Consider the following 13,910-nt stretch of genomic DNA (forward strand, 5'->3'; position numbering starts at 1 on the left):
AAGTACATACATGAATAAAATAGAATAAAAGTGATTGAAATTTGAACTAGATAATTAAATAAATAAATAAATAAAACTGTTTAGAATAAAACTCAGTTAAAAGCAAGAGTAAAATGTAGGTCTTGAGTTTGCTTTTAAAAATATTAAAAGATAGAACAACAGTAACTCTGAGTGAAGCCAGAGCTTTTAGAGCACCCCCTGGTGACTTGCTACAGTATAGATCATAAAGCCAGCCTCCTTCATTATATGAGATGAACATGAGTCAAACTAGAAATTAAAATACACACTAAATACATTTATCCAAAACATGCAGTCTGTAATTATAGCTAGTTTTTATCATGCTTATTTTAAGTCAAGTGTTTTTAGAAAAGTTTAATTTTTGATGTTAAAAAAGTGACTGACAGCTCTGTTGACAAATGTAGGCTCAATGATTGTTCTTTTGCAGATTTTCAGTATGGAGGAGGTACAGCGAGAGAAAGGGTAACAAACATTAAAAGGATGTTTTAATTTTTTTTAAGTGGGGTTGTATAAGTTACATGTCACTGGAAATTGTACTAGCAACAATGGATACCGGTCAGCTCGGCCCACTCAATGAGAAACAGCCTGCAAGCTAGGCAACAGTTTACTGAAGACAGGGCCAAGTCTTCCATATAATTAAGCTAATTTTGAGAGACTCCAACCCAAGCATTTATCTTGGTTTAAGTTTATGATCTACTGAGAAATGTTCAGCACTTTTTACTTTGCCATCTGGAAGCCCATTTGTTTTTACACTATATGTGGATGCAACACAAACTTGCACCTGCAGCACACAAGGAACACTGCTTCAAATGGACTCAAGCTGTTACACTGTGGAATGTTTCAACCTGAGGAATCTTCGCCATTTTATTGATAAGGATTAGGGTTAGTATAATGTCAGCTCATCATTGCATTTGGCATCGCTTTTGTTCATCAGAAGTAGGTAGAGGCATTTCATCCATCTTTATATATCGTCAAACTTTCAAACAACAAGACTCCAATGATAATCACTGAAATAATAATGCAGCATTTGGTTTAAAAAAGGCCCATTGGCTGCAGGCAAAAGGTAGTCTGTATAAACCCTTATTTGAAGCATCATTCAAACATCGCCCACCCTGCAGAAACTCTCCTCTCATTCTGCTCAACACGAAGGCTTTGTCTCTGACAGCTTAATACAAGAGCGAGGTGAAGGTCCGGGCTTGTTCTTGTCACACACCAGGAGGCAGCTGATGTGTAACACTGTGCACTAAATTAGAATATATGTAGATGAAGTTTTATCTAACAATGCCTGGATTTGCAGCTCTTTTTTTGCCTCCACAAAGTAAAAAGTGACTCTTATTTCCACATTTTTAAATCACCATTTGATTTGATTGGACTTCTTACCAGAGCCCATGTCAAACATGACCTCATCAATAATCAGAGATTCTTTTCTGATCTTCTGTAACCCATTTCATAAAAATAGCCCTGGCTGGAACCTGATGGGCGGGTGAGGATGGAGATTGATTTATTAATCTAATCGTCCCAATGTAGGACATGACATGCATTCGTCCTGCTCTCTGAATCCATGAGGATAGCACTTGAGGTCATTCTGCGAGAAGATCAGCCAATCACTTCAGACAATCTTCTCTAATTCTCCATCTTCCTTTCATAATCTCTACAATCAGGAGCCAGGCAGGGAAAACCGCCTCAGCTTTGATGTTTGGCTTTGATGGATTTGTTCTTCTATTACCCCCTTGCACAAATTTCCAACTTCCATATCAACAAAACGTCTCTAATCATGTTTTACTGCAACAGTATTGATTTTTAAATTCTAAACAAGCAATCGTCTTCTCATGGAAGACATGCATGACCGTTTTTTTCCCTGCAACAATGAGCTCTTAACATGATCTGAGGCATGTCTCTGGATGCTGGATGCACTAACAGCCTTTTGCCTTCATGCTTTTGGCGTGTAATGTGAAACCATGTGGTGGCTGAGCAGAGCAGCATCTCTGAAACCAATGGCTGCATGGGGGTGCAGCAACTGGGTCAGAATCTGGAGTCTCTAAGGGCCGTATGAGATTGTCAGCATCTTGTGGTAATCAAAGGACATTACAGCTGTTCATGAGTGAGCATGGAAGAAGCAGCGGCATTTAACCACAGACTGAACCCTCAATGGAGGCAAACAGCATCTGATAATGAGGATGATGCCTCTTTCAGCCACACCAGATGAGTTATTATTATCTTGGGTACACTATGGAGGCTAATGCAAATATTTTTCTGGAACAGTCTATTGTTTTTTCTGTCCTCCAGACCTTATTAGCTGTCGCTGTGGTCAAAAATAGCATCCAAGCAGGAGTGTTTTGCAGAGCAGCTCCTGGAGATTGATGATTGATTACTCCACAATTACTGCTGAAAGCAGCAGGGCCCCTCCTCCTAATCACTGCTTTCGTCGCTAAAAGGAGATTATCACATAGGAGAAGCTTGTTAGAGCCACTTCCTCCCTGCAAATCAATAAAAATTACTCAAGAGATTGCAAGCATACATCAGTAATGTCTCAGTTGAATCCCTATAGGCTGGCTGGCTGTACACATTTGTAAACAGGTATTGTGCAATGTCCTTTATGTGTATGTGAGTGTGTAGGTGTGAGTGTGTGTGCCTCCTGTGGCAGTAGATCTGACCCCCGCTGAGATACTGGCCTCAAACCATGTCTAATTAAAGCTGCTTTTCAATGCTGCCGCTCTGGAACTTCAGGTCCCCTCAACAATTAAGTGCAGGATTTCTCCTCTGGTCTCCAGTGAGAAGAAAAGGCACATCCACAGGGTTGATTACCCCCCCACTCTGCTAGCCATTATTGGATTCACTTAGTTGATGGAACCCCATATATTGAACAGGGATAGACAGGCAGGCTGGTGTACAATTTAAGCACACCAGAGACTCTGGAAGAAATACGACAGAAAACGTATAGTGTAGTATTGGAAGTCGAGGCACGGAATGTGTTGAGAGCTCCTTGTCATGATGGGCTAATGGAAATAGGTTAGCAAGACGAACACATAACCAGGAGGTAAGAGGTTCAATTCCTGCTCCTGTGTCCTTGAAAGCTGCCCCTGATAAGAGCATCAGAGAGAGAAAAGGTACAATTGTGAGCTTTACAAAAGCAGGGCTAGAAAAACAAGAAACTCAATGCTTTCACAGCACCATGATTCAAAGACAATCCAAGCTTATTGGATTTTTCAAATGCAGTTAATTGTCTTTTGTTTACATGTACATATAAAGTGTTAACCATAGGCTACATCACTACAACACATTTGGCATTCACCCAAAACAAACTAGTCAGCACTGGGGATGTGTGCGTTCAGTTGATTAAACAATGAAACCTCACCCTTGTTAATTAGCCTCAGAATTACTAGTTGATTAATATTATTTTTATTGTCGGCCTGAGATGCTGATCATATATAGTCTCTAAGCTGTGTCACAGTCACACCCCAATAGTTGTCTGTAGCTCTGGTTAATGGCTACAGTCATGATTCTATAACACTCTACTACTCTAATATTAACAAGCACAGAGGTGGCAGAGGACATGGTTTGGCAGTACTTAGGAGATAAAGTTGTATGTACTCGTCCTGTATTTATAAAAACAATGTTTTCTGATCATAAATCTGCTCCAGCTTTTTTTAAGAGTCAAATGAATAACTCATTGGCCACGGTTAAATTATGTTTTTTTAATTCAGAATTAATTATTCAGGATTAAATAATTCGGAATTAAAGTATTCTCCTTCGTGTTTACATGGAAATAATAATTCCGAATTGAGGTTTTCATGGAAAACAGGTTTAATCGTCTTTATTCAATTCCCCTTAAGGTCTGGGGATTGGGAAGGGTTCCGATTGGACAGGGGCGGGCGTGACAATTTACATCTACCGGAAGAAAACAGACTCCAGTTCCTGCTTCTTTTATTTTCGGTTACAACATGGAAGACCACACAATAAGTACAATTTTCACTTTGATTTTGATTGTAGTGTTGAATAAGCAGCTCGACACAAACATACTGCTTCACTTTCGTCAGCTGAGGAGGAGAAGAGAGATAGAGGACCGGGGAAGGGAGGTGGAAGACCGTACTTTGACAAATCAAAGCCAACAGTTAGTGCAATGGCTGCTCTACCTCAGCCTGAAATATGTGCCCGCCAGAGCCGAATATGTGCGACATTGCGACAGGACAAGGGAACGAGCATGCACAGAACGACTCGAATTCATTTAAAGCAGAATGAATATATTTCAGATTTAAAATCAGAATAAACCAGCCACTTACTTCGGATTTAAGTTTAATTCGGAATGGTCATTTTCATTTGGAATTAAGTGTTTACATGGTCATTTTTAATCTTTTTATAGAGGATTTAATTTTTATTCTGAATTAAAGAGGAATTAAAAGTCTCATGTTAACGTAGCCATTGTGAATGTTTGTCTTGGAAAATGTAAATACAGTCAGGTTCAACAATCTCCTTGTCCAACAAGTACCCTGTAGTGGAGCTGAGAGGTGTATAAAATAACTAAACAGAAGTAATCAGTTTTCATGATGGTCACGTTTGCTTTTGAAGGTCATAAAATGATGTCAATACTAAATTAAGTCTTTTTCATCACCAGCTAAAAACTCCTCACAGGAGCTTTAATTCACTCAGGAGTTTTATTGGTAAATAATTCATGGTATTTTCATTAAAGGGAAGGTTTTTGGTACTTGGTGTGATACATGTAATATAAACCAAAGATTTTTAAAACCATTTGTTACCATTGACTTATAAATATACAGACACACCAAGGACTAAAAAAGGAAAAAATATGACTTACAATTCCAAAACAAGCCAACCAAGAGAATAAACTATATGGCTCTCCATTTTACCTCTGGCCTCTAAAGACCCTGAACATTTTGAAGAAAAACAATTGAAACACTTGACTAACTTGAGAGCTTAACTGAATGAAATATGAGAATTAGACAGCATGTAATAGGATCCCTGGGCACTGAGGGCCCACAGTATGTGTTTAAAGGTTTAAGATGTAGCCGCAGCTACATGTTTCCTGGGCTTAAACAAGCCTGTAAACTGTGCGGCCTCCATGGTGAGAAGCTCTGATCACGTACAAGCTCCTAAAGCCACAGTGAGCCACAGATAAGGCATCCATTAGAGCTTTTATTTTAGAGCATCTCACCCGTTAATGGACTCCTTTGGCCCGGCCACAGACCCACTATCTTATCCTCACAGGCCCAGTTAACCAGCCTGGCTTCTGCTTACAACAGGTGTGAGACTGTCTGAAACCGCAGACAGGCTCCCTGCTGAGAGTGTGGTGAGGCGCTGATGTGTTGTCAGCTCTACAGCAACAACTATTAATACTCCTGGAAGGGCTACCTTGGAGAGGTAAACAAATGTTTATAAAGAGTTAGGGAAATTTAAATATACAATATATAAGCAGTATGGAGGTGAATTATTGAAAGGGGAATACTTTTCCCTGAGCCCTGTAAAATGCACACAGCTAGATTTCATTTATTAATATGTGCCATAAACTAGAAAACTCTGCAGTTTCCTCTTTGTCTAGAGAGGGGCTTACTCATTTCACAATATTTGAAATCATGCAGATTAATAGTTGGTTGGTTACATTTTTAGCTTAAACTTATGGGAAATATGCATATTTATCATGTTTGTATTTTAAATATGGGGCTACAAAAACCAGCTTGTTAGCTTGGCTTAACAAACAGATCTGAATACAGGGGACCTGCTGTTAGCATGCTGCTTTACACCTTTCATTTTCATAATGACTGTCGTTAGGGTGATGGGTCAGCTGTGAGTCATAAGGGTCACATGGTCTCTGGTGTGAGTATGGTCTCACTTGTTGCATTGTATGTAGGAGACAAATGGTGTCTTAGTCGAGGGGTTCTCAAACTGTTTGGAGCCAGGGACCCCTTACAGGTGAGAAAATTGTCCAAGGACCCCCTCATAATTGTAACACAGATTAAGCACATTAGTGATGTGTCATGATCAAAAGCTGCAGCTCTGAGAGCCGATGCTTTATAGTGAATCAAAAGAGCCGGCTCGCATCGAGAGAGCCGGCTCCCAGTTTTTTTTCCTTTCGCTGCTTAGCTCTCACAGTACTCAGCCCCAGCTCTGCTAACAGCAGAATTTAGTTTTGATTGGTCAGCATGGCGGCCATGCAGCCAATCACATGTGAGGATATAGGATACAGGTGATGGAGGAGAGGCTGTGTATCGTGGCTTCATCTGTTCCTTCTGAGAGGGTTAGCATTAGGGTTAGGGTTCTTCTCAAAGACAGGGCAAAATCTCAATGAGAGGAGAAATCAGATCAGCCCATCCAAGCTGAGGCATCTGATTTTTCGCAATGCCAACCTGCACTGAGGACATTAATAGTGTTTGCTCCAGTTTGGTTCTGGTTCTGTTTGCACCAGTTTGGTTCTGGTTCTGTTTGCTGGAGATGGTTCTTGTTTCTTTTTTCTTGAGTTTAGTTCTGGTTCTGTTTGCTAGAGTTTGGTTCTTGTTGTGTTTGCTGGAGTTTGGTTCTGGTTCTGTTTGCTTGAGTTGGTTATGGTTCTGTTTAATTGCGTTTGGTTCTGGTTCTGTTTGCACCAGTTTGGTTCTGGTTCTGTTAGCATGAGCTTGGTTCTGGTTCTGGTTCTGTTTGCACCAGTTTAGTTCTGGTTCTGGTTCTGTTTGCTGGAGTTTGGTTCTGGTTCTGGTTCTGTTTGCTTGAGTTTGGTTCTGGTCCTGGTTCTGTTTGCTTGAGTTTGGTTCTGGTTTTGTTTGCTTGAGATTGGTTCTGGTTCTATTTGCCTAAGTTTAGTGCTGGTTCTAACCCTAACCCTAAACTTAATCTTAACCCTAATCCTAATCCTAACCCTAACCTTAACCCTAACCCTAACTCTAACCCATCCTAACCCCAACACTAATAATAACCCTAACCGTAATCCTAATCATAACCCTAATCATAAACCTAGCCCTAATCCTAACCCCAACCCTAACCCTAAGCATAATCCTAACCCTAACCTTAACCCTACCCCTAACCCTAATCATAACCCTAACCCTAATCCTTATCCTAACCCTAACCCTAATGACAACCCTTACCCTAACCCTAATCATAACCCTAGTTCTGCTTGAGTTTGTTCTGGTCCTCTTTGCTTGAGTTGGTTCTGGTTTTGTTCTGTGGATATGTTTGCAGTTTTTTGTTAATTTGTGCAATAAAAAAGTTTGATTAAAATACTAAACAAAAGTAAGAATGTTTTTTTTAACAGAATAAATGCACAAAATTGGGCAATTATAAGGCTTCTCATAAAAACACTGTACGTAAAAGCGTTTTCAAAACATAAACCATTATTTTTTGCAAAGTTAAGGTAAAATATACGGCTACAACAGATCCTAAATTAAGAGCCGTTCGGGAGTCAAAAGAGCCGGCTCTCTGAAAAGAGCTGAACTTCCCATCACTAAAGCACATGCTTACTACCATTTGCACTCTTAGATGCCCTTGGAACTATTTGTATTGTAAAACCCATCAATGTAAATACTTCAGACCTGTTCGATAGTGATAAACAGATAACACTTCAATTTGAATCAAGTAAATACCACTTGTATACTTTAAAACAGAGGGTCATTTCATTCCTTGTGGACTCAACATGACAGCATTTATACTTTTCAAGTAATTTGATCTTAAACGCTTTCAGAAAATGAACAGTAGCAACCTAACCAAATACAGCTAGTAGCATTAGCGTACAGACACGTGGAATATTTGTCATGATTGTACTGTTAGAGTAGAGGGCCATAGCTATAATACAACCAAGCCAGCTGTTTCCAGTCTTTGTTCTAAACTTGGAAAATCGCTTGTGATTTGCAGCTTTAAAATTAACACCAGAGCCAACCAGTTGTGGCTAGCTTTATATTTGGTAGCTGAGCTAACCCGCTGCAGCTAGTTTGTATTTAGTAGCGAAGATAACCTGAAGTTGCTTTACATTATCTTAAAGACATTCATGTTGTAAAATCCCTCAGTGTTACCATTCTAAATAGTTTGACATTTCCCAAATGTCAGCCTTTTACTTGAATCAATCAATCCATCATGAGAAATGAATCAGTGAGTTTGATAGATGACTGGCTAAACATTTTTTTCAAAGCTCTTGCCGTTTCCAGAATCTCAAACGATTGGATAACATTTATTTTGCTACTTCATAGAACAAAATATTGACGAATGAATCTGTAATGAAAGTCATAATTGGTCTAAGTGCCAGTAATGAGGTATTCCCTCTTTTGCCAGCTACATTCTGTTTATCGACTCTGCAGATCTCCTTTTGTCTGTGTCCCATTCACAGTGTTATTTAAGAGCAAGGGTCGTCTGATAAGTCAAACCTTCTTTGTTTGGACGTGACAATAATCAACTGTTTCAGATGTATCAGCTGGCCATGCTAGGTGCCTTTTTAGACGTAGGACAAAAAACAGAAAGAAAATACCAATGTTGTTCTCCAGGCATCATGGATTACCTGTTTTCCTGTAATGGTCACCATGGACAAGAGGCTGCAATCTACCACCTTCAAAAGCCCACACACTGATACACAGTAATGAGATCTACGGGGGTCTTAAAAGCTCAGAGAACAAGTTTTATTAAACAACTGATGCATTGGTGTGATGTGCTAGTGTTCACATTTACACCAGTTGTATTACACATAAATTAATGCTAAATCTATGTTCAGTTTTTCTACAAAAAAAGGCAAAATGTACAAACAAGAAACATCACTTTTCAAACAGTACATTGAAACATTACATTCCTATTTCAACACCATGCACTTAAAGATAATGAAAAACAATAAATGGGTGTGTGTAATACGAAAGAGGTGATTGAATTTCAGTCTGAATGCCAAGCAGGCACTTGGCAGGGATTCAGTATTCAAGCAGCATTGATACTATTTCACCATTAGTTGTTCCCTCATGTATGCTCGCCTAAGGTCCTTTAGGTAGCTGAGAATTGGTTTCATGGGGCCGATGTTGATTTCCGAAACACACTGCAATTTCAAAACCCAAGGTAAGCACTGGTTTTTATTACCACGATTCAAAAGTAAACCACTGCAATACCTCGTGATCTTTATCATTCAATTTCTTTTTCTCCGAGGAGTGTTCAAGTTTTACAGCATCTTAGAAAAATAATTGGTTCTGTATGTACAACAACAATAACAACAGTGGTGATAGAAACTTGATAACAGCTTTATGTACAATAACACATCATTGTCTGATCAACAATGATGAGAACCTGTCACAGTTGCATGGATGATAGGTGGGTATCTAAATGCCAATATGAACCTTCAGTTAACCAAATGTTTGATCAAGCATTAAAATGATGATAATATATTAATGAGATATGACATTTACTTGATTAAATATGCTGTAGTTTTTTTAATACTCAAAATAAAAGACCCAACAATCTCCATTTTTCTTAAACAAAAAATCCATTCATCTTAAAACCACTAAATTATAAAATAACTTTCTAAAGGCACAAGTAACTATGCACTCCAAACTTCATGATATCTCAAGATTTTCATAAGAATCAGACAATTGTCTTGGAACTTAAGAAACAGATTAGGGTGATGAGTGTTAACAGGACTTTCTGTGAGCATCGTTACTAAAAACACAACAGTGAAACAGTTTTAGGTTAAAGTCAGTATCATGTTGGAGAAAACTCTTACATTCACTTATAAACTATCTGACCTCCCTCAGCCACTATGTTCTTTTCTTCAACAGTGTGTTATAAATACAATATGTCCATCCAATGAGCTGCCTCATCTTTTCATCCATACCCTACATTCCATATTCCTTTTTCATGAAACATTATTCAAAGATCAGGTCATTATTAATATGATGAAAATACAAACAACAAAAAAGGAGGATTTCATAGCTGCACTCTTACCATGCTATCTATTAATTTTTAGATGTTTGTGTTTTTCAGCTGGTCTTCACACAAACATCAAAAGAGACATGCTAATGGCTAGAGCCCAACCAGTATTCCCTATGTTCCCTTATTACATATATTTAATCATCTGTCTCTATGTCAGAAAATAATAAACATTTTGTTATAGAAGTCCTAAACATATGTGTAATTTTATTCTAAAAGTCTCTAAAGAAACATCAGTTTATAAGTGAGCACTGATAGATAAACCTGCCTTGTAATCCTTTTGTTGAAGGGTTATTAGTACAAGGGGTTGTTATTAGTAGGGTTATTGTCTATGTAGTTTTTTTTTTTTAATCAAACTGCGTATTGATATGGTTTTGTTACAAATTGATTCTATTCACCAAAACATTTGACACGTTTATCTTTGTTTGCTTTGTCCTTCATGTGACGGTAGTTTAAGTATCAACCACAATACAGTGCGGCATGTGCTGAGGACCAGTGGTATGCCACCACAGAGCCAGTGGCATGTGCCTATTACTGGACTGGTGTGTTGATCGCCTCACTGGTATGCCACTTGTCTCCAAACAGTATTCATTCCTTTCCAAATGGCTCCAAAGTGGAAGGCCATTGACAGACTGTCACACCAGTTGTGACCATGTCTCCCGCTAAGATGCATGTGAAAACTAATTTTTTGCTAAGATCATTGCTGTAAATGAAAATAATTAATGTAAATAATTTGTTGTCTTTATTGACAAGGAAAGTGCAGCCACGTGATGCTTCTAAAGAAATGTCTACATTTCTCTTGTGTGTCCTTGCCAGTGTAACTAGTAAGCTTGCAGTTAAGCTAACAAGGTTAATGTTGGCTTCCACTTTGAGGAAATATTTTGTCAAAGATTAAAATGGCTATTCTGTTGCTAACTGAAGCATCAGCCTCTTTCTTTTCTATGTACCATCATTGACTCGGGTTGCAGTTGACTCATTAGACTGTGGGGATCAATAATCCAGTCCAGCATTAAGCACATGCTGTTGTTCCCCCTAGTGGCATACCATCAACCACGGCACATGCAGTGCCACATGAAGTGGCATGCCAAAACCATCAGTCGCTATGGATCTAGGTGCTGCTGCAAATGTGGCTATGTCACCAGGGCTAAAGGCGGATTTATACTTCTGTGTCGCTCCTACGCAGCAGGGGCTGACACGGACATGAGCACCACATACTTGTGCGTCGATATGTCCATGTCGCGCAGCAATTCCCCGCTGAAACGCTTGAGGGCAGTGTGGTCTCCCTGATAGCCGGTCGCCTGCTTCTGGCCCCGCTACGATCTCTGTTTAATTTTCTACAGCGATTCAGAGCGTGTTATGTTAATCTAAAGCTGATACATGTTGCTGTTTATCATACAGACATCATTACATGAAGAATAGAGAGGAGGAGATGAAACACACGGCTGATGAGCAGGGATCCCGGAAGTGCTGTAAATGCAGGAAATACAAGCCGCCGCAGTCTACACAAGTATAGATCAGGCTTTAGTGGGTGTGCCAATGTGACATCACTTGTTATTCAAAGATCTTATTGGTTTGGCACCTCGGCTATCTCTGTTGTGATTATTTGGTTTGCAACTTCTTTATCCGGGCTGACTTGTCAACATGGCAGCAATTTGTCAATCACAAGTAGCCCCTAAACTTACCTTATTTTATTTTTATTTTTTACTTCAAATAGGACCTTAATCTGTAATTTGATTGCCCCCTGCTGTCCATTACAAAGAATGCAGGTTTAAGGCACTTCCACATCGAATTCACTCTTGAAACGAAGAGGTCATGTCCACTTAATATTCACCATCTACTGCCTATGTAAATCAATATCCAATCATAGGGAGGGAGGAGTTATGAGGACTCTTGACTGCCTATAGTTGTGACTGTTTGGCATGTTTCTACTACCAAAACTTTACCCATTATTAGACAGAGTTAATGCTGGCTAAACATCAATGTGGAAAGAAAAAAATCTGAGCTAGTGCTGATTCAAGTTGAATGAAAAATCAAACTAAATCATTACAAGTATGAATTTACAAAACTGCTTCAGTATCATTATAGCTTATGTTCTCCTGCACAAAGAGACAGGAATTTAAGTCCATACATACAGTTTGGTAATCAATTACTTTAAATAATATATTTGTAGAGTGGTACCCGCTTCAAAATCCAGTGCTGGTTGGGCTCTAAAATCACTCTCCTGTTATTTGAATGTAACTCAGACACTGATATGGATAGAGGATGAGCAGCAGTCATAATGATAACACTCCTGCTTTAGGATTGTGCCTACAGTAGGCATTAATGCACTGCAAGTACTCAGCACAAGGAGGTCACTGACAGTGCAGACCATCTCAGAAATGGGCCTTTGTAGAGACGCTCCTCCGTTTAATTGTTCAACAGCTAAGCAGCAGTCTGAGCAGCGTGATGGATACACGGCTAGCAGCTGGTTGCTACAGCGCGAGTGCTATGATTTCTTCGTTCTCCATGCATGGACCTCGCACGTCATTCTCCTTGCTTAGACGCAATGGGGTCCCCCACAGCCATGGCTTGTCACGTCACTTTGCAGGCAGATGCAGCTCCTGGCAACCCTGTAAAAAGAGATGCCTCCCTAATGAAAGTTAAGCCTCTGTTGCCTTGGTCTCTGTTTCGCTGTTACAGGAAGAGGCGGATGATGTGCGTGGTTGAAAGCCACGTGTGCCGGGTTTGAAGAGCCAGGACTGGTTAGGATGAGGACAGAGAGGTAGAGGTGAGGGGGGCAGAGGATGGGAGATCAGACGCTCAGTGTCATGTTACGGAGCAGCCACTGCTGAGAGCGGCTGTTGTTGCAGTCTCTCAGGGTGGGGACCATTTTGTCCTCCTCAGTCGGCATGTCCAAACACTGGTTGCTGTTCACATGCAGCAAGGTGAGTCGCTGAAGAGAGAAAGGGAGAAGGACAATTAGCAAAAATCAAACACTTATTTATAAAAGCAGAAGAACTCTTATTTTTGCGATCAAATCAGAACTTCACATTGTTTCAGTTTGAGAGTTATGCAGTGTTGAAGTTTTGTGGTTAAACTTTTCTATCAACCTGCCTCAAAGCCTGTGCTTCAGCTCTTCTTCTCTACCTGGATGACTAAGACGAACCTTCACAGACACACTTCAACTATTGATTTCCCGCATTTCACAAAAATACCTCTCACCCGGTAAATGGCCCGAGCTTGTTGCACTCGGTAACTGTAGCTGGAGCATGAAAAAAAAAAACAATAGCAACGTCAAGAGAGCAGGATTTTCTTGTCGAGAGAAAGTGAGAGTCGTGCCCCTCAACATGCTCTGAGGCTGCTGGCAGAATGGAGGCCCTTTTGTTTGTGTGGGGACTGTTGTCATTGCCGCTTTATACAAGAGATTTCTCTGAGAATAAAAAGTGTGGAATTCAGTTCTGCACTCCAGAAAAGACTAAAAACAGAACCTAATGTTTATGATTACAGCTCTTTACAGTAATACTTTTGGACAATCAAATTAAGTTCATTAATTAATTATGGCCAAGCTGTTCTCTTTGATGACATTTTTTATTACTATTTTCTTTTCTATATATATATTCTTGTTGAAATTCTTGTATTGTACACCTTTTTGTTTGCTGCTGTAACTCCATGAATTTCCCCGTTGTGGGATGAATAAAAGAGTATCTGATCTTATCTTACCTTAAGTGTAGTAATACCAAAGGGCTTCTATTTGCTCAAATACCATCAAGCTAGTCCATAGCTCAGAGCAGTTTAGCTTTGCAAACCAATTGTATGCTTCCTGCTCTGCCTGAAATGGTCCAAAGACAAAAATGGATGGTGAAGAATGTTTCAGCAAAGAGACGAACCATAAAAAAGATGCAGGGTTCAACAGATTCCTACAGACATGGTTCAGTCAGAGGGTGGGACAGAAAAGTACAGAGGCCTTCTGGTACTGTCAAATGTTTGAGTATCTTAAGTTATTAACCTTACAAATGTGT

At 39.6% G+C, this 13,910-nt stretch overlaps 1 protein-coding gene across 2 annotated transcripts in view; it reads right to left on the reverse strand.

Annotated features, from left to right (window-relative positions):
- Nucleotides 1-8,605: 8,605 nt before the first annotated feature.
- galnt13 (UDP-N-acetyl-alpha-D-galactosamine:polypeptide N-acetylgalactosaminyltransferase 13) overlaps nucleotides 8,606-13,910 on the reverse strand; it is a 58,192-nt gene continuing 52,887 nt past the window's right edge. Inside the window, exon 12 of one of the 2 annotated variants that reach the window (XM_034694695.1) lies at nucleotides 8,606-12,844. In XM_034694695.1, the coding sequence (XP_034550586.1) occupies nucleotides 12,704-12,844 (141 nt within the window). In that variant the 3' untranslated portion in view covers nucleotides 8,606-12,703. The remainder of the gene's footprint in view (nucleotides 12,845-13,910) is intronic. The other variant, XM_034694694.1, reaches the window with a different exon arrangement.

The sequence above is a fragment of the Notolabrus celidotus genome, chromosome 10 (assembly GCF_009762535.1).
Source record: "Notolabrus celidotus isolate fNotCel1 chromosome 10, fNotCel1.pri, whole genome shotgun sequence".
NCBI classification, from domain to species: Eukaryota; Metazoa; Chordata; class Actinopteri; order Labriformes; family Labridae; genus Notolabrus; species Notolabrus celidotus.